Raw genomic sequence first — 26179 nt, forward strand, 5'->3', positions numbered from 1 at the left:
TTTTGGGTTTGTTTTCCTTGACTTTCTCTCCTTTTGACTTCTTGCCAAGGGGAAAGGATTTCTCACCTCTTTCTTCCTATTCCCCAGGAATAGGCAACTTGCTTGAGATAACACATGTCAATCTTGATCAACTTGTAGTTTGTCTAGATGGGCTTGGAATCCCTGATTGCCTTCTGTATTGTTTCCTTTCCTGAACGCAAGTCAGCAACCAGCAATTCAGAGAAATTCAATCCTAACTTTGTTGACTCAGGTGCCAGTTGTCCAAATCCAATGGGGGATTTCTATAAGAAATCTTAAAGATTTCAAAAAGAAGAGTTGCCCTACTAAGAGGATCCTTCAACTGAAGGACTGAAGAACGTCACATCCTGTCTTATCATTAGAAATGAACTTATTAGATGCTTAGACAGTGCAAATATAAAATGAATATAAGTGTAAAATATTTATTTAGAAACCCCACAACATTGTTGGGTTTTGGGGTTTTTTTCACCCCTACAGGGAGTAAATAAATGTTTTATCCTTTTCTGTATATGTTTATGAATGCTTCTGAGTCTTCTGGATCTTTAGCATTTCCTCTGATGGGAAATAGATTTATTTCACTTCTTAACTGAGTGACCCTGGGCAAGTCCCAATTGCCTCAGCAAAACAAACAAACAAACAAACTTATATCTGATCCTTACATTACATACTGAATACTTTTTTTAAAGGACCCTGTTACTCACATTTTGCTAAAACTGTAGTTATGGACCACATCTAAATTTGGTGTTAGAGGTTTCCCCAGTGTTGATCCCTAGATTTAGTAGGTCAAAGATCTGAAGACAGAAAAACCCAATTCCCCTCTTAGTCAGTAACCATGTGAATAGAAGTCCATGTGAGCCCAAATCTAGAACTCCTAGTGGGAGAGACTGTCCTAGGTTGTAAATCTCTGTCTCTGTCTTTGTCTCTGTCTTCCTCCCTCCTTTCCCCCCTCTATCTCTCTCACTTTCTCTCTCTCTCATTCTCTCTCTCTCTGTGTGTCTCTCTCTTTCTCTCTGTGTCTCTCTCTTTTCTCTCTGTCTCTCTCTCTCTTTTTCCTTCCTCTCTCCCTCCTCTGTCTCTCTCGCTCTTTCCTTCTCTCTCTCTCCCTCTCTCTGTCTCTCACTGTCTCTCTGTCTCTATCTCTCTCTACCTCTCTGTCTCTGTCTTTCTCTCTGTCTCTATATCTGTCTCTGTCTCTCTCTCTCTCTCACACAAACACACACATATGTGTACATGTGTATATATGTATATATATATATTTTTTTCTGTAGATATGTGCATGTTATCTCCTAAATTCCTTGAGGTGAGGGATTGTTTCACTTTTGTCCTTGTATCCCCTGAATCTTGCATAGATACACCTAAGTGTTTGATAAATGATTGATTCATCCTGTGTGAATTATTTAGGTCTCTGTACCTCAATTTTTCCAACTGTAAAATGGGGATAATGATAGCATCAACTTCACAGGTTTTCCTAATGCTCAAATGAGATCATGTATATAAAATGCTTTGCAAGCTTTAAAGCAGTATATAAAGGCAAGTTCTTGTTATAATTAAATCCCAGAAAATGGCCATTTACAATCCTCTAAAACTATGGAGCCAGTCTTCTAATAACATAAAAGGCTTTCACTTTCTTCCCTGCTAAGAGAAGAAACCAGTAACAACTGTGTCACTGATGGAAAAGGCAAAGAAAGGCAAGATGCTGCTTCTAATCCTGCTGGAGCAAAGTCATAAGATAATGCAAATGAGCAAAGAAGAAAAGAAACTTCTATGTTCTTTAAAAGGGCATGCTGCAAAGGAGACTGCAGCCAGACAGAAAAGGGCAGTATGGGCTGAGAGGGCAAGGGTTATGAACAGAGAGAATGCAGGGATTGTTGTTAGTCAGTAGTGAACAGAACAGAGTAATGGGGGAGGGAATAATGAGAAAACTGGAATATTTTAGCTTGTCAAGCCATTATCCCAACACAGTTACCTTACCAAAAGAAGAAAGACAAGAGAAAAAGAAAAATAATTTATGGTATGTAATCTCCACTGGGTTCTCAGTTCTGAAAAATAATTCTACACTCACTGACTTCTTACTTCTTTCTGCTCAGAGATAGTACCAAACACTCCCTCAGTTCCCCAACATCATTCCCCCCACTCACATTTGCAATAAATAACTTAGACTTTCAATTTACTGAGAAGACTTGAAGCCATCCAACAGATACTTTGACTCTTCTCATCAAATCACTCCCCATCTACCTCTCTACTGCTCACTTCTTACTAATGCTAACCGTGCTTGCTTCCTATTCACAAGACTTTATTGCCTCTACATATAGTCCCTTAGTCCTGCAATCATCCCATCTCTTTGATACATCATCAAACATGACTGGAATATATAAAGTGCTTTAAATTTTGCAAATGTTTTCCTTACTGCCATGTAAAATAAATAGCTTAGGGAGGATCACTGAGTCATAGACTTAGCAGAAGGGACCTTAGAGGGCATCTAGTTCAACTCCCTCATTTTAGAGATAAGGGAAAAAAAAAGCTAAGAAAGAACATATGATTTGCTCAAAGTTGCACAATTAGGAATCATCAAGGCGGGTATCTGAGCCTGAGTCCCATGACACCAAATCCATATTCTTTCCACTTCACTACAGGGCTAATAGCTATCATGCTTACAACTTGCTAAGGTTGTAAGCATCAGAAAGGACCTGGGTTCACATCTTGCCTTTGACCGTGGTGATTCTGTGAACATGGGACAAGCTACTTAATCTCCCTAGATGTTAGTTTTCTTGTCTATTAATAAAATGAGGTGAGAGGAGCAGGGAAGGAGGATTTAAACTTTAAAAGGGAGGTCTCTGAGATCTTTTCTACTTCTGATTCTCTAATGACACCAAGTCCAGAGCTCTTCTCATCATACCCTGCTATTTCTATCCTGTGAGCAAAAGCAAAAAAAAAAAAAGTTAACCAACTTCTAAGAGCCAAATTCTTCAGTACAATTCAATAGTCACTAAGTATGGACTTGCACAGAATACTGGCAAGCAGTTAAGGTAGATAAGAAAATAGACAAAGTCCCTGTCCCTAACTGCCACACTCTTTTCTTTCCATGGATCTTATCCTCTTCAATCTCACTATTTCACAGCTTCAAATATTATTTTATTTATTTATTTATTTGTTGCTAAGGCAATTGGGGTTAAGTGACTTGCCCAGGGTCACACAGCTAGGAAGTGTTAAGTGTCTGAGGTTAGATTTGAACTCAGGTCCTGCTGAATTCAGGGCTGGTGCTCTATCTACTGGGCCACCTAGCTGTCCCCAGAGCTTCAAATATTAAACAAATAGATACCAAATCAATAACTTCAACCCTGACTCATGCTTCAGGATCCAAACCTTTTAAAACTGACAGAAGGTCTCTACCTAAATTCTCCACCAGCAATGGAAACACATTTGTCCAAAATCAAACTTACCTATTAACTCTTCGCTAAAACTTGATTTTCCTTCTGAGAACTATTTCTGCCTGTAATTGACACCCATCACCCAGTCTCTGGTGTTCAAAACCTTAATGGTATGTGACCCCTCTCTCTTTCCTTTAACATCCATTCAGTTGCAAAGTTTTGTGAATTCTAATGCTGTGACACAGAAGACCTTACAGAGGCCCTGAATACCATCTGTTCAGACCATTTCCAAAGCTTTCTTAAAAGCCTTATTGCCTATATCCTCTCCCTTGTTTCTTTCCAACCAACCCTCAAACTACTACCAAGTTTATCTTCTTCTCAGATGAGCCTGACCATATCATACCTCACCTCAAAATGCCACCCTACTGTCTCCTGAGCAAAATGTAAATCCTTTAATATATCTGCCCATGCCCAGAATTATTTCCTCCTCACCTATATTTCTTAGAATCTCTGGTCATTCAAAGCCCTTTACAATTTAGCTCTACCCTAATACAGCAACATTTTCTCAGACTACTTCTCTTCAATAATCTCTGCTATAGCCAAAGTAGATGATCCCCCAGCAATGATCTTTGCTTTATTGTTTCCTTGACTTTGTTCACATTATTCCCAATCGTGCTCTTTGCTGTTAAATTTCTACTCATTCTTTAAAAATCAACTAAAACATCTATTAAAGGAAGCCTTTCAAAATTTTCCAAATAAGTAATAATTTTCCCCCTTGACTTCACAGAATATTTTATTTGCACTTCATTTCAGCATCAATGCATAATTTGTTTTATAATTATTTTCCTGTATGTAATAACTGCTTCTGTATGACTAAAAGGACTAAAAGGGACATCAATTTTCATATTTTTCCTTTGAAAAGGTAGTAAACTTAGCAATAAAAGGCCAATGATAAATGATCCATGGGAGTCAGATGGATGTCTGTGAATCCTCAACTATACCTTCATTAGCAAAATGCTTTAATTACATGATAGACTAGGGCAAGAACTATGAACCAAAGTAGTTACTATGACTTCCTAACAAGGAAATACAGGAATGAAAGGGAACAAAAGGCCTAGGTGCCTCCTCTGTCTCTACCAATTCTCTTGTATCTTGACCTTATGGAATTCAAAGATTATTAGTTATGGAGCCAAGTTCCTCAAACACGCCTGATTCTTATTAGATTAAAGTGGATTCCGGTCCTGATCCTGTACTTAAATGATGGTTTATTACACAGAAGGTAAGGTTCAGACCTTAAATGGCCAATACAGAGGAAATCAAGTATTCATTATTTCTAGGGACTCCAGGTAGCTCAGACATGGAACTCTCTGAAGATGAGAGGTTTGAGGGTAACCATAAATGGGAGATAAAAGTCTAATATCTGGATGGAGGTAGAAGTACAACCTGTAGACTATTTGTTCCTATTAAAGCCATAAATTAGTCTGAATGTATAATAGTGATATACTTGTAGGGTTCATGGAGAGTGAATAACCCCGTTTGGGCTATTGTTTGATCAGCCTATTGGTTTATTGATCTATGGTCTATTAAAGGAAGAAAGGTTCACTGGAAGCTTCTCACTTTACACAAACTATCCCAAATCTTTAACATCAATCAGTACCACATTCCTACAAATATTGCTAAAATTGCTATCTTCATAGCAGATATGGCAGATTTTGGAGTTCTCTTTGTTGTAACAAATCCCCTTACAATAATTCGATGTGGTAGGCAGATAGAAAATCATGTTTTACAATGGACTACCAAGAACTGAACAAAATGATCCTTTCCATGGCCTCCCAGGCTCCTATAGGGAGCATCTCTAGTTCAGTCACTATGGCAGAGCAGCCCTGCTCTAGTGGACATGAGATTGTCTCATTCTTTTATCTAAGGAGAAAGTGTCAGTCATCATTCTGGACCATCTAAGCTTCCAGCCTTCTCTCCACCACCAGAATGGCTATATGTCCCTTAGGACTGGAGTGGCCCAGGACAAGCAAGTGACTTTTACCAAATAGCTGTGGTTTCCCCTTTGGCCACTAACCTCAGGAAAAAGCACTACCATATCTACCTGGCATGGCTTTTGCAATTATAGCTGCATCGACCAGCTACCCTTACATATGTCCCACCTCTATTTCCTCTGCCCAGGAAAACCATTTCAGAACCAGGGCTTCACAGGACTGGGCCAACTCTCAGGGTTCTTTCTTTTGCTTTAGCACCATCAGGCAACAGAATTCATTGAGTCCCAGAATGGAATTCTCAAAGACCAGCTTTATTTGACGGTTCCTAGCCTTGTTAAACAGACTTAGGTCCTTGTAGAAATGGTGGCCATCTTCAATGACAACCACCTCATTAAAAGGATTGGCTCTCTAGGCTAGCACCAAATCAATGTCAGCCTAAAGAATGGAGAAGTGGATGGTTTGGGGGCCTGATAGAATTCTGTGTATCTTTATTAGGTGTCTACAACACTTATTCTGTTATAATCTAGTAAAAAAAAAAAAAAAAAAAAAAGAGCTCTTTTGGTTTTGCCATTTGCCTTTTTGAATCAATCTCTACAAATCCAGTGCTTGGGATCAACAGGCATCTGGCTCAGAACACTTCCCTAGTGCCAATGCCAGCCTGGCAGCCTCCAAGATTTTTAAGTGCTCAGTCTCTCCCCTCTGCTATGTCCAAGAGTAGGCTGAAACAAAGAGGAAAAGCCCATAATCTCGGCCCAAAGTCAGCTAAATTCTACAGAAGACCAGAAAGAGGCACACCCTTGCAACTAGTAAATTCAACCATTCAGAATCTGAAAAGAGTAAGCCCTTACATTTCATAGTCTCTTTTATAGACCGTAATTAACATACATAATTTCAACTTGTAGATGGGGGTGAGGAAGGTGACTTATTTGAACAAAGGGTCCTCTGCTGCCCCATACTACAAGTGGGGAAGAACTTGAAAGTACGTAAAGTAATCCAGCTGTAAGTTTTCTCTCCACCTGTTGATTAATTCAAAACCCTAAAGGTTCATTCCAATCTATATTCAAACTTCAGGAGAAAAAAATTTGGGGAAATTAGAAGGCTATAGGACTCTTTCTAAAGTTATTCATTAGCATTCACATTGAGCTGCAATGCTACCAAACCAGATTTTCAGAACCAAAAATGCAATAGTCAAAAATAGTTTATCTCTAAACCTCTCTCTTATCAGTTCCTTCTTGTATATCCTTACTCATCCAGCCACCTAAATTTTTACCCCTTGACTGGATTATTGCTGTAGACTCTTAATTAGTCTCCCTGCCTTAGTAATAATACTAGCATTTATATAGTCCTTACTACTTGCTGGTCACTGTTCTAAGTAAGCATTTTTTCTGACTTGATAATCCAAACAACTCTAGGGAGTCTGTGTTGGTTTTATCCAAAGAAATAAGCCTCTCAAGGATTGCAATATGCCTCTCAAGTGGATTTGAACACAAACTCTCCAGGTCTCCAGACCCAGCACTCATCCATTTTGCCACCAAGCTGCCATTGGGTCTCTCAGCTCTTTAATACATCCTCTCAACAACTGCCAAAATAATAGTCCTAAAACAAAAGTCTGACTGTGTCACTTCTGACCCTACTGCCCCTCCGAGCAACACAAACTCTCCTATTCAGCATTTCAAGCCTTTCGAAACCTGTTCCAGCCTTATACATCTACTTTCTATTTTTTCCCCCTGAGGCCGGGTTAAGTGACTTGTTCAGGGTCACACAGCTAAGAAGTGTTAAGTGTCTGAGAGCAGATTTGAACTCAGGTCCTCCTGAATTCAAGTCTGGTGCTCTATCCACTGCGCCCCCTAGCTGCCCCTATATATCTACTTTCTATCCAAATTGGACTTCCTACTTTTTCTGTCCACATAAAGGGGACTTGGAACAGGATTTCCCCCCAATATTAAGGGGAATTTAATTCTCTCCTCAACTCTTAAAATCTCAAGTAGGTGCTTGCTTCAAGGCTTAGCTAAACTGCCACCTTCTCCAGGAGGCCCCTCCTGACCCCCCTAGCTATTTTAGGGCCTTCCTGTCTCTGAAATCACCTTGCCTTTCCTTTAAATGTGTTTTGTATGTACTTAAACGGATTTGTGATGTTTCTTCCAATAGAAAGCTCCAAGGCAAGAACTGCCACTTTTGTCTTTGTATCCCTAATCCTAGCACAGTGCACAGCATATAGCAGACCTTTTGTTAAAATGAACTGATGAATCAGTTGTGTTCGGCCTTTTACATCAGAAATAAATATCCATATCCAATACTAACCAGCTTGTCGGAAGATTCCATACATGTAGAGATCCCACAGGACTCGGAAGGCTCCCGCTGACGTCTCTATCGGCCATGTCAGTAGCTTAAGAGGGGAGAAATAGGTTAGTAGGAACATTCCTCTATGACAGACAGTATGGGGTTCTCACTACTTCAGGTCCCTAGTCTATGGACTAGTCACTCTTTCTACCCAAAAGCAAGTATATGTTCACTGCAAGTAGTAAGAACTCCAAATTATGCTAACAGTTAAATAGGTTAACAGCATGTCACCATATGCCCTTCTGTCTTCCTTTTGTTGTCTTCCCTCATTAGATTGTAAGCTCCTTAGGCACAAAGGACTGCCTTTTTTTTTTTTTTTTTTTTTTTTTTTTTTTTTATGTACCCCCAGCCCTTAGTGCAATACTTAGCACATAGTATAGTAAATTGTTATTGAAATGAACTGAATTATTTTCAGGTCAGTCTCTTCCACTGCCTTGGGAGACCAAATGTCTCTGAGCAGTCTCCCCAGTGCTATGTAAATACAGTGGTATAAATACATGCCATTCAGGTGCCATTCATCTGAGGTAAAGAACCCTAAACAACAAGCCACTGGAGCCTATAGGTCATACTCTGAGGACTGAGGAATACAAAGATGGTTTTATAAACTGGCATAAAATCAAGAGTGTCGAGATTATCTTCAATTAAGCTTTGGGAATCTAAGAAGGATCTTGGATCCAAGAAGGATCAAACTCTATTATTTCACTACAGATGGTTCTCTATTGAATTCTATTATTTTAAAATCTTATTTAAATTCTATTTTTACTTTCAAATCTAATATCGTTTTTTTGAAAACTTATTAACTTAAGAGATACCAACAAAAAAATAACATATATGAAACAAGAAATAAGATCATACCAAAAACTTTTACTATTGTATAACACATTTTAACAAGTAAAACAAAACAAACAAGCAAATAAAAATGTATTTACTCTATGTGTTCATCCAAGTTCATTTGAAGTTCCACTTTCAAATGTTTATTCAAAGTTTGGCTTTATTTCCACATATCAAGTCTGTGGACATCACTTTATATCACTTTGTCTAGATATTCCCTTTTTTTCTTACATATTCTTCTTCTTTTTTTAATGTTGATGTAGTATTCAACTAAATACCACGCTTTATTTCATTGGACATGTAGGATGCTTGATATCTTTTGACTATAATAAATAAGGGGCTTATGAATTATTTTAATATATTGAATATGAATGTTTTTGTCTTTTTTTCCCTTTTATTTGTATTTTTAGTATAATGTCCTAGCAGTTGGGGGACTAGAGAATATAATAACTTCTGTTTGGGACATAGTGAATTTGATATCTCTCTGACCAGCTGGATATATACAATAAGTGGTTGGTGATAATGGCTTGAAGCTCAATAATAAGCCCAAAAGACAGACAGAAGAGTAGGAATCTTAAGATGGAGCATTGGTGAATACTCACACATAAAAGGAAGAAACTAGGTAAGGAAACTTTAGTCAGGTAGGACAATCAATCAGAACAGAGTAGTTCAATAAAAGATGAAGGAGGAAAGAGTATGCAAGAGAAGAGTTTGGTCCATATGCCAAATCCAGCAGATGGATTAGGAAGTGTGAGAGAATCTCACCTTCTATAGCCTTTCTTAATCTTTTTTAATGCTAGTGTTTTCCCTTTATTATTTTTTATTTATTCTGTATATATCTTGTTTACATATAACTATTTTCATGTTTGTTTCATGTTTGTGAAGTAGGTAGAAATGTTTTTGTCTATTTTTTCTATCCCCAGTAGGAAGGAACCACAATCTGAATAGTTCCAAACTCTTCAACTGTTCTCCATCCATTGTAGTTTCTAGACCCTTGCCATCCTCACCATCTTCTTCTGGACTGGTTGACAACATTCTTCCTAAAGTGTGTTGCTCTAAACTTACCACAAGACACCAGCTGAGAACTCCATGGCATAGAGCAGTAAAAACCAACTCAAAAGGCACTGGCTTTTGAGTCAGAAGTCTATATTTTGAATACTAACTCTTCAACACACTAACTGTGTGACCCTGGGCAAGTTGATTAAGCTCTCTGGGCCTCAGTTTCCTTCAAGAGTAAAATTTGAATCTTTGATTAGATAGTCATTAAAGGCCTTTTAGAGACAGCTAGGTAGCCAAATGGATAGAGCGCTGAGCCTAAAGTCAGGAAGATTCATCTTCTTGAGTTCAAATTCTAGCTTCAGACACTTAATTGTGTACCCCTAGAAAAATGACTCAATCCTGTCTGCCTCAATTTCCTCAATTGTAAAATATAAGCTGGAGAAGAAAATGGCAAACCACTCCAGCAACTTTGCCAAGAAAACTGAAAACAAGTGAGCAACTATCTCCAGTATCACCTATTCAACTAATTGGCTGATTTTTCCCAGAACTTCAATTTTAAGGAGGATGTCCCAGTCCAGGTTTATTCTCCTTGAGGGCAGGGACAGTCTTCCTGCTTATATCTGTATTCTAAACATTTGACTAGGCTCTCCATTTTTAACAAGATAAAATCTGATTCAGATTTTAATTCATTTAGTCTAATATTCAAGACCTTTTGTAATCTGACCCTAATCTAAATTTCTAGCATTATCTCAGACTATTGGCAAATTTTACTTTCTAGGAAATCTAGACTATTTGTCACTCCCTAAACAAGTATAGTATTTCCCTATCTCAGGGGTTTTGTTCCTATTTTTTGGAATATTCACCCTTCCCATATGTACTTATTAATAACACTATTGTTATTGTTGTTTATTCTTCATAACTCCATTTGAGGTTTTCTTGGCAAAGATACTGGAATGATTTGCTTTTTCCTTCTCCAGTTCATTTTACAGATAAGGAACCTAAGACAAACAGGATTAAGTGACTTGCCCAGGGTCACACAGCTAGTTAAGTGTCTGAGACAAGAATTCAGATCTTCCTTACTCCAAGTCCTGCACTCAGCTATCCAACCACCACACCCTCTAGCTGCACCTATTGAGCATAGGATCATAGATTTAGAGCTAGAAGGGATCTTGTAGTTCAGTTATTTCACTCATATCTTTCATGACCCCATTTGGTGTTTTCTTGGCAAAGAGGCTGGAGTGGTTTGTCATTTCCTTCTCCAGTTTATTTTACAGATGAGGAAACTGATGCAAACAGGGTTAAGTAATTTGCACAAAGTCACATAGCTAGTAAGTGTATGAAGCATCTTCCTGATTTAATTTTATCCACTGGGCCACCTAGCTGCCTTGGATGGGACCTTAAAAGCTTTTATCTCCCTTACTAGAACTTTAAGATCCTAGAAGTCAGGAACTATTTTTTATATTGTTTTATCCCTCATAGAAGAGTTCTACAAATTGTGGGGCATGTTTCTATTGCTCTTTTGAGAAAGGAACACAAAGGAATTGACAAAATTATTAGTTAATAACTCATATATCTACTTTTTCAATGAAAATAAGGTTCAAATAAAAGTCAATAAAAGAAAAACTAACATTGTAAATTCACTCCAAGTTATAATGAATACAGGATATTATCTATTATTTGATATGGAATGTGAAAATGAAGATCAATTTGAGTTGGACTGTGTCAAGTAGGATTTATTACAGATAAATTGTGATAATGTTACTTCTGCTTTTGAATATAAAGTGTGTACTTTTAAAATTAAATAATCTTTGCATGAAAGTACCAAAAGATCTATCTTTGGGTGTCATTCATTTTAATAAACATCATATGATAACCTAATTTCCATTCTCCCATCCTCAAAATGGCAGGTTTTTAAAAGATGAAATTATTGAAGAACTATTGGAGTTATTATTTGAAATATTCACCAACTAAATTTAAATGATCCAAAATTTTTAATTGTCTCTAATTTTTAAGGGAACATTAAGGGTTTTTGTTTGTTTGTTTGTTTGTTTGTTTGTTTTGGGGTGTTTTTTGTTTTTTTTTTTTTGCTGAGGCAATTGGGTTAAGTGACTTGCCCAGGATCACACAGCTAGAAAGTGTTAAGTATCTGAGATCACATTTGAACTCAGGCCCTCCTGACTTCAGGGCTGGTGCTCTATCTACTGTGGCACCTAGCTACCCCTGAAAATAATACATTTTTGGTGGTTAGATACACAAAGAAAAACCCAGCTAAAACTAATATGGCAATTATAGACATAAGGAAGCAGAAATACAGAAATACTAAGTAAAAGCCCCAAATTCTACCTAGTCAGATAACTAGGTAAAATGAAATCTAATTACCTGATATTGAAAGTGTTTATACAGAATAAACCGGCAACACAGGAGAATGTGTACACAGAAAACTAAATGTTTAAGAAAAAAATTTTTTTTGAAAAACTTGTAATGTCAAAAAGATTTATTTGCATTATATAATTTTCTTATAGAATTACTGAGCATAAAAATAAAAAAATTTTAGTACAGGAAGTGGTGATGTCTACAACTACTGATATGATAGAAATGATGTTTGGTTAAAGACATGCAAAGGTGCTTTAAATGGTATTACTTGGAGATAACATAAATATTTGAAAATCCTCAGATCAATGAGAACCTAAATCTTCCTGTTTTGCATAGAAATTGAATGAAACAACAGATGTAGTTAAGGATGTTCATTTGATTGACTACACTTGTAAAAATATATGGTTGAAACTGATGCTAAAGAAGACTTGTTACTTTGAAAAGCTATTGACTGTGCTGTATAAAAAAAAATCCTGATGATTTTATATCTATCTATATCTATAATTTATAATATAACTGACAGATTTTTTTAAAAGAAATGGACTCTATATTGAAGGATATCAATTGATGTAAGATCTACAAGCAAGCTCAAAATTTGGTCACTGCAATTTGGAAATATTTTAAGTTTAATGGAGAGATTGGTCAGTCCTTAGAATGGGCTTTGTTTTGCCTTTCTCAGTAGTTAATATGGAATACATTCAATATTTCCTGCCTGGTTCTAATCCAGCACTTGGAGGCTTGGTGAGTTCATGTCTGGCCCAGAGTGACTGAGGGTCTGGTACTACAAGGAATGAAGAGTCTTCTGATTGGCTAACCCTAGAAGGGCCAATGATTCAGAAGGCAATAAGCCAGAACTGAGTTTGAATACAAAAGGTGATCTACTCCTCCCCCGGTCTTTTTTCAGGTTTCCTTCTTGGCAGTTAAGGAGCAGTGTTGTAAACTGACTGGTAGGGGAGTGGTAAACTGTATTCCTCCACCTGGCTACAATGTGTCTGTGAACACGTCGCCTGTGTTTCCTTTTATAGCTATTCTTTCCTCATCTTAAGTAAATGAGTATCCTAGGAGAGAAGTATCCAGGAAAGTTGAGAGAGGTTCATAAAATTAATCAGCGGTCCCCCAGGCAAATGAAATTGGTAACAAGAGTTTCCTGGAGCTGGGAGCACCAGCAATAACAGCAGAATCTGATGAGGACCTGGTAGAGCTGAGGTAGAAAGGAACTTGCCTATCACCAACAGGACACCCAAAACTGATGAACTGATGGTGATTCCACAAAGAGAGAAAATGACTTGATGGATAAGAAGCTGCAAGGTACCGTTTATGTTACTCACACATCCCCACATATTCCTGACATCTCTCACTATGTTACATATTGTTATAGATCTTCTTTTTCTTTTTGCTGAGGCAATTGGGGTTAAGTGACTTGCCCAGGGTCTCTGAGGCCAGATTTGAACTCAGTTCCTCCTGACTTCAGGGCTGGTGCTCTATCCACTGCGCCACCTAGCTGCCCCTACATATCTATTTTTACTCATGGGAGTTGAGGTCACTAAACAAGGGAGTACAGAAGAGGGAGACAACAGATGCATTGAGTAGAACCTTTGGGAACATCCAAAGTTGGAGGATGTGATATAGATGATGAACCAGAACAGGAGTCAAGTATGAAAAAAACCAATAGAAGGTACCATGACAAAAGCCCTCAGAAGACAGATTATACAGAAGTGTGGTCAGTGTCAAATCTAACAGGTAAGTTGAGAAGGATGAAAAAGGGCTATTAAATGTGACAATGCAGAGCTCATTGGTAACTGGAAGAGAGCAGTTTCAGTTGAGTAATGAGGCTGGAAACCAGACTGCAAAATGTTGAGCAGAATGTAAGAGAAAAGGAAGTAGAAGAAACAAGTTCTAGATAGTTTTTTTTCAAGGATCTTAGCTGAGAAAGAAAGAGGAGCCAAAGAAGCAATACTTAAGGGAAAAGGCTTGGTCCTTCCTCACCCCTTACAATAATCACTTCTTGCCACCTCCAGAATTGTACTGGAGTCCTGCCAACCAGAAGCTATCCCTTGTCCTAGCAGATAAGGCAGCTTGTCCTCCTCCCACTACAATCATGTGGCAGGGGAATGAGTCAACACATGGCCAAAAGTAGTCCCAAAGACCCCATATGGTCCAATGGCACCGGTAAAAATATTTGTACATACTCTGTAAAATCAACCATGCCATTTACCAGAAAGAACGATCTGAACATGTTCCATGCCTCTTACATATAGTTCTTAAAACTGTTACAAGCCAGGTCAACTTTACAAAGAAACAATTCATTAGAATTAAGGGTTCTTTGCAAAATTGTGTGATAATATAGGAAGAGAGCACATACTACTTTTTAACTTTTTCATGACAAAGTACTTTGAAAGTTATTTGAGCTAAAAGAAGCCATGCGAGCAAATATAATAAAGATAATAATACTATCTAAATGAATCGATTTATTTAGTGCTATACCAATCAGACTCCCCCAAAACTATTTTAATGACCTAGAAAACATAACAACAAAATTCATCTGAAAGAACAAAAAGTCAAGAATTTCAAGGAAACAAATGAAAAAAAAAAAAATCAAATGAAGATGGCCTAGTTGTACCTGACCTAAAACTATATTGTGAAGCAGCAGTCACCAAAACCATTTTGTATTGGCTAAGAAATAGACTAGTTGATCAGTGCAATAGGTTAGGTTCACAGGACAAAATAGTCAATAACTATAGCAATCTAGTGTTTGACTAACCCAAAGACCCCAACTTTTGGTATAAGAATCCACTATTTGACAAAAATTGCTGGGAAAACTGGAAATTTGTATGGTAGAAACTAGGCATTGACCTACACTTAACACTGTACACCAAGATAAGATCAAAATGGGTTCATGATTTAGGCATAAAGAATGAGATTTTAAATAACTTAGAAGAACATAGGATAGTTTACCATTCAGACCTGTGGAGGAGGAAGGAATTTGTGATCAAAGAAGAACTAGAGATCATTATTTAATCACAATAGAAAATTTTGATTATATCAAGTTAAAAAGCTTTTGTACAAACAAAACTAATGCAGACAAGATTAGAAAGGAAGCAAGAAACTGGGATAACATTTTCATAGTTAAAGGTTCTGATAAAGGCCTCATTTCCAAAATATATATAGAATTGACTCTAATTTATAAGAAATCAAGCTATTCTCCAATTGATAAATGGTCAAAGGATATGAACAGATAATTTTCAGATAATGAAATTGAAACTATTTCTGCTCATATGAAAAGATGTTCCAAATCACTATTGATCAGAGAAATGCAAATTAAGACAACTCTGCGATACCACTACACACCTGTCAGATTGGCTAAGATGACAGGAAAAAATAATGATGAAGTTGGAAGGGATGTGGGAAAACTGGGACACTAATACATTGTTGGTGGAGTTGTGAAAGAATCCAACCATTCTGGAGAGCGATTTGGAATTATACACAAAAAGATGTTAAATTGTGCATACCCTTTGATCCAGCAGTGCTATTACTGGGCTTATATCCCAAGGAAATACTAAAGAAGGGAAAGGGACCTGTATGTGCCAAAATGTCTGTGGCAGCCCTTTTCATAGTGGCTAGAAATTGAAAGTTGAGTGGATGCCCATCAGTTGGAGTATGGCTGAGTATATGAATGTTATTGAATATTATTGTTCTGTAAGAAATGACCAGTAGGATGAATACAGAGAGGCTTGGAGAGACTTATATGAACTGATGTGATTGAAATGAGCAGGACCAAATGATCATTATACACTTCAACAACAATACTGTATGAGGATCAATTCTGATAGAAGTAGATATCTTTGGCAATGAGAGGATCCAAATCAGTTCCAATCGATCAGTGATGAAGAGAATCAACTACACCCAGTGAAAGAATACTAGGAAATGAGTGTGGACCACAACCAACATTTGCACTCTTTCTGCTATTGTTTGCTTACATTTATGTTTTTCTTCGCAGGTTATTTTTACCTTCTTTCTAAGTCCGATTTTTCTTGTGCAACAAGATAACTGTATAAATATGTATACATATATTGTATTTAACATATACTTTAACATGTTTAATATGTGTGGGACTGGCTGCCATCTAGGGGAGGAGGTGGGAGGAAAGAGGAGAAAAGTTGGAACAGAAGGTTTTGCAAGGGTCAATGTTGAAAAATTACCCATGCATATGTTTTGTCAATAAAAAACTAAAAAAAAAAAAAAAAAAAAGACATGGACTTAAAAAAAATTATAATAATAGTAAAGCAAATTTATTTCAGAGAAAAAATTTCCAGGGCAGACAGATGGCACAGTGGATAGAGCACTGGCCCTGGAGTCAGGAGGACCTAAGTTCAAATTTGGCATCAGATACTTACTAGTTGTATGACCCTGGGCAAGTCATTTAATCCTAATTGTCTCACAAAAACAAAACAAACAAAAAAGGAGAAAGAAATTTTCTCCTACAACTTGTATATTTGTTGGATTAAAAAAAAAAAAAAATAGCAAATTAGTCACTGCAGGGGCCTCAAATTCATATTCTGAAAACAAAACTGCTATATTAAGGAAAACTTTAGAGATATGTATAACAAATTCACAAATAATATTTTTTATAGATTTCTCAATAAAAATATACATGCAATGCAAATGAAATGAAAGATCTACGTGTTCATCATTTAACCAACTTGCTGAAGCAATTCTTACTTTATTTTAAAACCTAGATATTTCTAAGTATGAAAGGTTAAGGAAACCAAATTGTCAAGAACAGATATGATACATTTGATTTTGTTCTAGTATGAATAAGAAGAGTTTATAAACTTGTTTTATAATAGTATATTGAATCAAGCATTTGATCCTGAAAAATCATGTTTCCCTTTGGCTACAGGTAGACAAATTGTTCTTTGATTAGCTTATTCATGTAAATCCCTGTTTTGTGCTATAGCTTTTAACTATATAAAAAGCTGACTTTATTAATTAATTAGTAGTTGGAAAATAATTGTGAGTAATAACATTAAAAATAACCCCATATCAATTAAATCTCATAACCATATATTTTGCCAAAAATAACCCCTTCTCTCAAATTAATAATATTATTATGGCTCTTACTTTGTAACTGGTAGAAATGAAAATTGCTTAGTAATATATCAAATAATAAAAATGATATATTCTATTTATGACTGATATTTGTGTGGAGTTATAAAAATATAATTATTAATTTTTATTTGAATAAATATGAGCTAAGTAAACAATTTAGCTTCATAGATTATTTTATGAAAAGAATAAGACAGTTGTCAAATATAGGGTATTAGAGTGATGGTAGGCTGAATACTTCCACCATATAAATGTAATCAAGAAATTTTTGTCAAAATAAATAAAAATACAACAAAACAAAGATGTGTTTGCTTAAAAAAGTTTAGCTACAAGGATCCTTATGTAAGATTTAATGGCCCCTTTCTTTTTTAATTTAATACTACTTGTGTAAGGCATAATTTTTTTTTTTTAATAAAAAAGTAGGAGCACTTTTTCTACTGGGAATTGGGAAGCTACAGAGCATAATGCTTTGCACACAGTATATGCTAGATAAACATTTGTTGAATTATTAAATGAATATGAGTTCCAGATTATTTTCCTTTTCTTTGTCCTGCTTCTAGAATTCATTTCCCTCAAACTTTCTCTCTTCTTTATTGCAGTTCTGAGAGTAAGAAGCATTACATCAATTTCTTTGTGACTGAAAAAACATATATATTTATCAGAATTTATCCAACATCAGCAAATTACCATGTGAATCTTATATGAATAGAAGAAGGGGTTCAATCCTTTTTTTGTTCTCTTTTGTCAGTGTTAAGGAGGAAAAGAACTGAGAAAAGAATTAGAAATAAGACAGTCTCATCCCCAGTTTAAATCATTTAATATTTCTGAAATACCAAGAAAACTATTATGCCCTCTACAGACCTGAGAATGACCCAGAATCTCTGCCCACAAAGTTCCGAAGATCAATTAAAACTTCTTTGGCTAATAATAAAACTTTTTTAACTTCTACCAGGCAGAATGAGACTAAAGAATATGTGAGTAATTCCCAGCTAACATCATTCTTTCCAGATTATAGCCATCAAAAAAACAAACAAACAAATCAGAAAATGACCACATTACAACCAGCCTCTAAGAGGAGTCCCAGTAGTGACTATTAATACCAAGTAAGAAGGCAAAAGGAGTCAGTCAGTCAATATACAGGTACATAGACACCTTCCTTAATGCATCTGCAAGGTCTCGTCTCATCAGAACCAGTGACCAACTAAGAGAAAACTATAAAACATCTAGACCAGTGGAACCAATATAGCCTAGCTGTTGTCATGGAGATGCCAAAAGATCCTATATGGGTGATTTAAAATATTTTTTCGTGTGTGCTTTCCAAAACCTGATTGTACACTTTGTTGTCATATTCAAGGAAAGAAGAAAATTTCTTAAGTGGGGACAAAACACCAACACCATTTCCTGCTTTATATTCCTTCAGTTTCAATTGTCTCATCTGCAAAATGGGTCTAACAACAGGATTCACCTCACTGGCCTGTTGTGAAAATCATATTCATATTTATAGATATGTGTGTGTATACATATATGTTTGTAGTGATTTGCAAACCTGAACTTATTGTTAATATTGCTATTTCCACTTCATGATAATGAGTCTAGAAAACTAAATATTATTTAATCTAGCATATCTTTCTAACTCTATTTCAAATGACCTCCTCTAACATACTCAAAGTTCTAGCCAAACAGGACTGATATTAGCTGTTTCCAAAAATCAATATTCCATTTCCTATCTCCATAAGTTTATACCAGACCTACTCCCTCCTTATCTCTGCTCTCCAAAATTCTTATCTTCCTTCCAAACTCAGTTTAGAAATTCCTCCTATTCACTGAAACCTCCTCCAGTGAAATTTTCATTAAGCCATCCCACCCACCAAATGTTCTTTCTTTCAAACTGTCTAGTGTTTACTATATGTTTATGTACATATAGTACATGTGTGTACACACACACACATATATATCACACACACACACACACACACACACACACACACACATATATATATATATATATATATATATATATATATATAGTAAATATATGTACCTATAACATCATTCCTTTCTCCCCAGCAGAATTTAAACTCCTCAAAGGCAGGAATATTTCATTTTTGTCCCTTGGCAGAATCTAACAGCAGTCAGATTGCAGTTGAGACTTGATGTTTGTAAAACTGAATGGAAGGGTGACTTTCTGACATAAAGACCACAAATAGAAATGGCATTTCTTGACTTCACAATATGGATTGTGGCAGATATAGAAGTGGGAGGAAAAGATGAAAGAACTAATGGAGCTAAGAGCCAGAGATAGAAAGAGACCAAGAAGTTAAGAAAGTTGAAGATCAATTTGAATAATCCACATAGAAAGATACACATAGTCTATAGCTGGAATTTGGGTCCAACTAACAAAAATTAAGCCATTATTCAATTAACAAACATTAGATCAAGAGGAACTTGGTCTGGGGGAAATCCTTACACCAAAATAAACAGTAACTCTGTACCATTAGCCAAACCTGATACCCCTCATATCTTGCATTTAAATCCCAGGACTCGGCTTACTAACTTCTTCTAGCTTCCTTAATTCCTTGAGTATAAACCTAAGGATAGAATATTTGTTTTCCCTCAAACAGATAGTGGATCAGTCTTGTTTATATCATGGATGGCAATCTGGCAACCTGATGACACCTACATACCACTTCTCAAAATATTTTTTAAATTAACAAAATCAAATACATAAGATTAAAAAGGAGACCAATTATTTTGAAATATGACTATTAGGGGTAGCTAAATGAGCAGTGGATAGAGCCAATAGCCCCTAAGTCAGAAGAACCTGAATTCAAATCTGGATTGGGACACAATACTTCCTTGTAATCCACTGATTCTGGACAAGGCAGTTAACCCCAATTGCCTCAGTAAAAAGAAAAGAAAAAGGAAATATGGCTATCAAAATACATATTTTAAAAACAAGCTCATGGATATCCCAGGTTAAGAATCCCTATAGATACTGAATAAAGGAATTTTCTTTTTTTTCCCCTGAGGCAATTGGGGTTAATGACTTGCCCAGGGTCACACAGCTAGGAAGTGTTAAGTGTTTGAGATCAAATTTGAACTCAAATCTTCCTAACTTCAGAGCTAGTGCTCTATCCGATTTGCCACCTAGCTGCCCATAAATGGCTATTTTAACAGTAATAATAATAGTAGTGGGAATGAGATTAATTTGGCTCCACATTACTGAATAGCAGTTATGTACAATCCAGTGGTCATGATGCACCTTATAAAAATACAAGTTCATATACTTTATCATTCATGAGTATTTTAATATCACATGAATAATTGATGGTGTTATGAACAGTCCTATAGTAAGTTTACAGAAGTGTAGAATAGACTGGCTAAGGAGGCAGTTCCAGTTAATAGAAACTGTGCAATTCATATACAAACTAAGGACCATATGTAAATTCTTAGGAACTATGAGCAATCAATAATGGAGAAAAAGACTTTTTAAAATAATGAAAACAATTGTTAGGCAACATTAAAAATTGTTAAATGTTTACATTTAGAGAGAACAAAGGTTCCCAAAGGATTAGGCATGGTTCCTGGGAGGTTACACTTTGGCCAGGATAATCTCTCTATTCTTACTCTTCAAGGAAAACAAAAAGAGACCATTTTAGGACACTAACTAAAAGCCTGTTGCAATTCACTGGACTTAACTGAAGAGCAACAAAGGTTAAGAATGAATTAAGGGACAAGTTTTTTTGCCTAATGCACAGTTGGAGTGCTCTTGCCACCTAGTGGCCAGTGTATGATCCTTCTCTACCTCATTCTTACCTGAAATAGCCACTGGAGAACTGGGACAGGGCAGCTGGGAGTTTGGAAATAGAGATAACCAAGGAGCCCTCTTTGTAGGAAGGATACCTGCTGTGCAAATGTGAAGCTGAAGAGCAGAAAACAAGGAATTAGACTCAGTGCCTGGATGCCAATTTCCTGCATTCAAAATATCTCAAAACCTACCTCTAGCAAGAGGGTCAGTCAGCAAGAAAGAAAAAGCTAATGGTTATGAAATAATAATGCTGATGGCTGGGTGAACAATGTTTTGTTCTTGGAGCCCTTTCTCTTCAATAGTGCACATCTAAGCAAATATTCCTTCAGTGTGAGCCTCTATTCTCTCAGTAATACTGGAAACATTTTTTCCCCTTATTTTTCCCTATCACTAGGTTTTGTAAGGATTACTAATTTCAAAGATCTATGATTATTACTGAGAAAGAGAAGTCAGAAACCCTTTATAAGAAGATAGTTTTAAAGAGTCACAGTGCTCAAAGAATTCGTTGCTTTGTGGCCAGATTACTGATGAACCTCTCCAAACCTTATCTGACTAATTCTTAAGCCTTCACTGCCTATCATGGACCCTTTGCTGGAAGATTTTCCAGTTTTGTAGGACCTGCCAGAGTTTATACTCTGTGGAGATGACCAAAGTACCCAAATTCATCTCCATGTCACACCATAGTAGCAAAACAGGGCTTTAATAGACGTTTCTAAGTTACATAAGTTTTGTTTTTTATCTAAACTTGTAATTTCATTGGTGTAGGGATCTCTGGGTAAGGAAGCTCACTCTATCAATGCAGAAATTCAATTATTTCCTGACTTACTGTCTTAAGAGAGCAGTCTAAAGTACTGAGAGATTAAGTGATTTTTCTCAGTTAGTATGTATCAAACTAGAGACCTCAAATTCAAGTCTTCTTGACTCTGAGACCTGACTCTACTACACTAGTCCACATCTCTTATGAGGATTATCAATAATTAATAGTAGCAGAATGCTTTGTGAGCTTCTAATATAGGGAAAACACAGGAAAACAGAGTCCTATATTATAAAAAAGGACTTGCTTTTTATTAAGACATTTTACTCTATTTTACACACAATGTTGAGGAATCAGCATTATTCTCTCCATTTTGCAGATGAGAAAAATTGAGGTATTTTGGGAAGTTTGAAAAAAAAGAGAGAGAATGAAGTAAAAATCTAGAAGTCACAATTCTCAATCCTAGGCTTTATGCCATAGACACTTTTAATGGACAGAATTAGCAAATGAGAGGATGTGGTGAACATAAACAGCATATCTGGATCTAGTTTCACACAGTATTTATATAGCATTTATATTTTTCCAAAGCAAAGGAGATACCTAACAAGATGAGAAAACTGACACAAAAGATGCCTAGAGACGGGGAATTTTGAGCAAGAATTAACAAAACAGGATTCAATATGGAATGCTCTCAAAGTAGTTGGCTCAAAGCCAATTCAGAATGATATTCTGAGTCTCCTTATAAAAAGCTATAAGCATAAGCCTCTTCTTCCATCTGACCCATTTCTCCCTTTCAATACATGTTCTTAAAAATAAAATGATTACTACAGGAAGAAAACCTCTTTGATTATATGATTCGTAATTTCTACAAATAGGCAGGCTAGCCAGAGGGAAGTTAGGAAAACTAAGGAATTAATAATTATGAATTCTAGTCCTGTTGAATTGCAGACTTGAAAGGATTCCAGATGCCTTTCTATAAAACAAAGAGGTAGATGAATCTTTATCAGTAATATAAAATTTCAAAGTATAAGTTGTATGAGGCAGCATGATTTAGTAGCTAGCATGTCAGATGTGAAATCAGTAATATTTGGCTTCAAATTCTGGTTTTGGCACTTACTATGTGACCACAGGTGACTCATTTAACCTTTCCAAACCTCAATATATTAATCTATAAAATATGTATATGTGTATGTACATACATATATGATCTTTTTACTTCCCCCAAACTGCACAATAGCAGATGCTTTATATATATATATATATATATATATATATATATATATATATATATATATATATATATATATATATATGTATATATATGCATATATATATATATGTGTGTGTGTATATCCATATATCCATATATATTTAAATACATATTATGTGTGTTGTTTTGATTTAATTTAATACAGGGTATCCCAAAAATCTCAAAACCATTAAACCATTATAAATACAGAAAAACTTGTGGAATACCCTGTATAGTTTAACAGGAAAATCTTTGCAATACAATGTCAGCAAAAGTATTTTAAAACATTCTGATAAAAATCATTCAATATCCACTATCACTCATTGGTTTGAGAACTTCTTCCACTCAAGCAGATTGAAATCCATCTAGCATTTATAGTGAAGGTCAGAGTGAGTGAGTGAATTGTCTATCAATCCACAGTTGTGAAATGTCAAAAGCTGGAGTTCAACCCAAGTCTTTTAGATTCCAAATTTAACACTTTATTCACTATGCCAGTCTCTCTTCTCTTTTGGTGGTAATACATATTATAGCCCATTTTGCATAAAACACCAGGTTAGAACATAGATTTTAAACCTGAAAGATACCCACGTTCTTATCTGTTCCAATTCCCTTCTTCTACAGATAAGGAAACAGAGGCTCAGAAAAGTTAGACTTGTTTAAAGACTTGTCCAAGATCACATAGGGAGCAATCAAATAATAATATATTTCCATCTTTGATAACATGTTATTTCTCTCTGAAGATTATATGGGTTTTGAGTAAGTTTCATATTCTATACATGTACATATCTTGTTATATAATATTAGTACATATATTTTGTCTTGAAAGAATATGAATTTTGCAAAGGCTAAGTTTTGATGCTTCTAGCTTCTTATTATGGCCAAAAAGAATCCAAAGAAAGTTTCAAATAGCCTTAAAAATCAAGAGCCTAATGAAAAAGAGCTTCACAAAAATTCCCTTTATCTCTCTCCCCTTTTTTTTTAATCAAGGTATTTTAAGTGGCTGGGAACAGAATGCTCCAAAATGAGCATTCTTTCAGCCAAGCTGCTGTCTTTCTAAATATGTTCAAACAATTTTACAAAAACTATTCTCTTAAATCATTTGAAAATTTCAAAGGGAAAAAAATTTTTTTCTTCTATTACAATGAAGATTACTCCTAAAAAACTCACCAATATTCCTGTTCACAACTTAACCATGAAGATACCATGCACAAATGTATATAGGCAAGCACTGTGATGCAAAGAGACATAGATATGATTATACAAAAGGCAGCCACATCTGCAGGACTATGCAAATTGGCAATGACCCTGCTAGAGGGCATATGGTCAGGAAAGGAAATAAACACAGTGATTCTGAGACTATTTAGTTCAGCTCAAAGAGCTCAGCACTATGGCATTCTGGCTAAAGGGCACCCTGCCAGCTTCTCAATGGGGGAATTGACTGGATGAACCCCTGTTGGCTCAGATCAACACATTTCCAACTGATGCTGTAAGAAAGAAAGCCCATTTCCAGTCACATTTCTCTTCTGCTGCAACAGCCTTAGAGGGCAATTTTTGCAACAAGGGTTAGCTCTCTCCCCTCAGGTTTAGAGCAGCTGAATTGAACTACAATCTTTGAGGCCAGAAACAATAGAGGGTAAGAAGATGGTATTTTTGTTGCCCTGATTGACAGGAAATGGTTTTCAAGGAATTCTTTGTTTAGAATTGAAGGAGATAGAAAGGATTTCCACTGTAGGTGAAAGTCAAGCCAAGTCCACTTAATCGGTCTCCACCTTGGATTTCATTCACCTCAATTGAACTATGAACTATTTAACTTTATTCTGGAGAAAACAAAGAGACTGAGACATAGACAAAGTTATGGGCAGAAGACTAGAATCCAAGAATCCCATTTGACTATGACACCAGAAAGAAAAAACCTGACAAAGCTATGGATAGCCCAACCTTGGAGGAACACGTAGAGTGCTGAGTACATGTAGGGAAAGCCACAATAAAAGTAGCAAAATGCATATCATGTCCAAGAATATAAAATGACTCTAAAATTTGCAAAACATATGTTGGATTGAAATAATGTGATCATTTCTTTGTGAGAACCCTCCTTGCTCCCAAATCCCACCCCAGAAAGAAAGCTTAAATAAGACCCAGAAGCTGCTCCAAGGATGTCTGGAGATGAAGGAATAGGAACAGAAAGGATAGTGCTTCCAAAAAAGAGCAGATAACAGAGGCAATCTCCAGTCCTTCCTGAAGTTTTCCAAGTGCCTAACATAGCTGTCAAACTCTGGTCACTCTTTTCAAGAGAGGCTTTTATCTCAGGCACTCAGAAATGAGGACAAACTGTTTGTGCCAGTACAAATTACCACTGGGGGGGTAGGAGGGTGGGGTGAAAATGGAGGAAGGAATTAACCACAAGCTAAAAAATGCTAGAGAACTGACATGAGTCCAGTCATAAACTCTAAAGATCATGGGATTCAGCTGATTGGTAGCTGAAAACCATCCTTATGTATTGTTCCCCACATCAAAATGTGAGTTCTTGAGAGGAGAGATGCTTTTTTTACTTATAGTCCTGGTTCTTAGTACAAGCTTTGCATAGAGCCAAGTGCTTAATAAATGTTTCTATTCACTCATTCACTTTAGTAAAGGTGATACAGATTCTTGGTATCTATTTTTGACATGCCTTGAGATAAATTGATTCTCCTCCTTATCTCTTCTCCTTTGTAAGCAGACAGTTGTCCCAAAGAGTAACAACTCCAGCTAGAGTGCTTTGGGAATCTCAAATAATAAGGTCTGGATAAGCCCTGAGTGCAGTTGTTGATATAGCACCTGTTTCGGTTTCTCTGTAGAGTTTATCAAATGCAAATTTAAATTAAAAAAAAAAGAAAAGAAATAAATGTAGACCAAAGTTTTTCCATCAGGTTGTGGGCTCCTCTTCAGTGCAGGTCTTCAAGCTGGGTGTTCATTTGTTGAAAATACTTGCATGTATAATTTGGTAGGCTCTTCCAGTTCTGAGATTCTATAATCATGTGATATCTGCTTCTCTCTCTCTCCCTCCCTCTTTCTTCCTCTCTGTGTCAGTTAGTCTGTGTCTGTCTCTCTCATGACAAGAAATAGTACCACAAAGTGTCAGACCCTAATAATCCTGAAGAACATTCCCTTGACTAATGCCTTCATTATTCTGTAAAATAAAACTGCTCATCCTCCAGGCCTTCCTTCTCTTTGGGGCTGTTTGATTATTTTTAAAGGTAACTGTAGCAAGTGAGAAAGCTGTCCATGCTCTATAATTGAATTTATTTCAAACCTGTTTCTAGGAAGCCATGGAAAGGATAAGTTTATTGTTATGCAGAAACTGGG

General features: G+C 36.2%; 1 protein-coding gene across 8 annotated transcripts in view; it reads right to left on the reverse strand.

Annotated features, from left to right (window-relative positions):
* FAM178B (family with sequence similarity 178 member B) overlaps nt 1–26179 on the reverse strand; it is a 188994-nt gene that overhangs the window by 100259 nt on the left and 62556 nt on the right. For all 8 annotated transcript variants that reach the window (XM_074288423.1, XM_074288421.1, XM_074288422.1 and 5 more), the window contains 2 exons: nt 20843–20948; nt 7679–7763 (listed from right to left, as the gene is read on the reverse strand). In XM_074288423.1, coding sequence (XP_074144524.1) covers nt 7679–7763; nt 20843–20948 — 191 coding nt within the window. The remainder of the gene's footprint in view (nt 1–7678; nt 7764–20842; nt 20949–26179) is intronic.

The sequence above is a fragment of the Sminthopsis crassicaudata genome, chromosome 2 (genome assembly GCF_048593235.1).
Source record: "Sminthopsis crassicaudata isolate SCR6 chromosome 2, ASM4859323v1, whole genome shotgun sequence".
Lineage (NCBI taxonomy): Eukaryota > Metazoa > Chordata > Mammalia > Dasyuromorphia > Dasyuridae > Sminthopsis > Sminthopsis crassicaudata.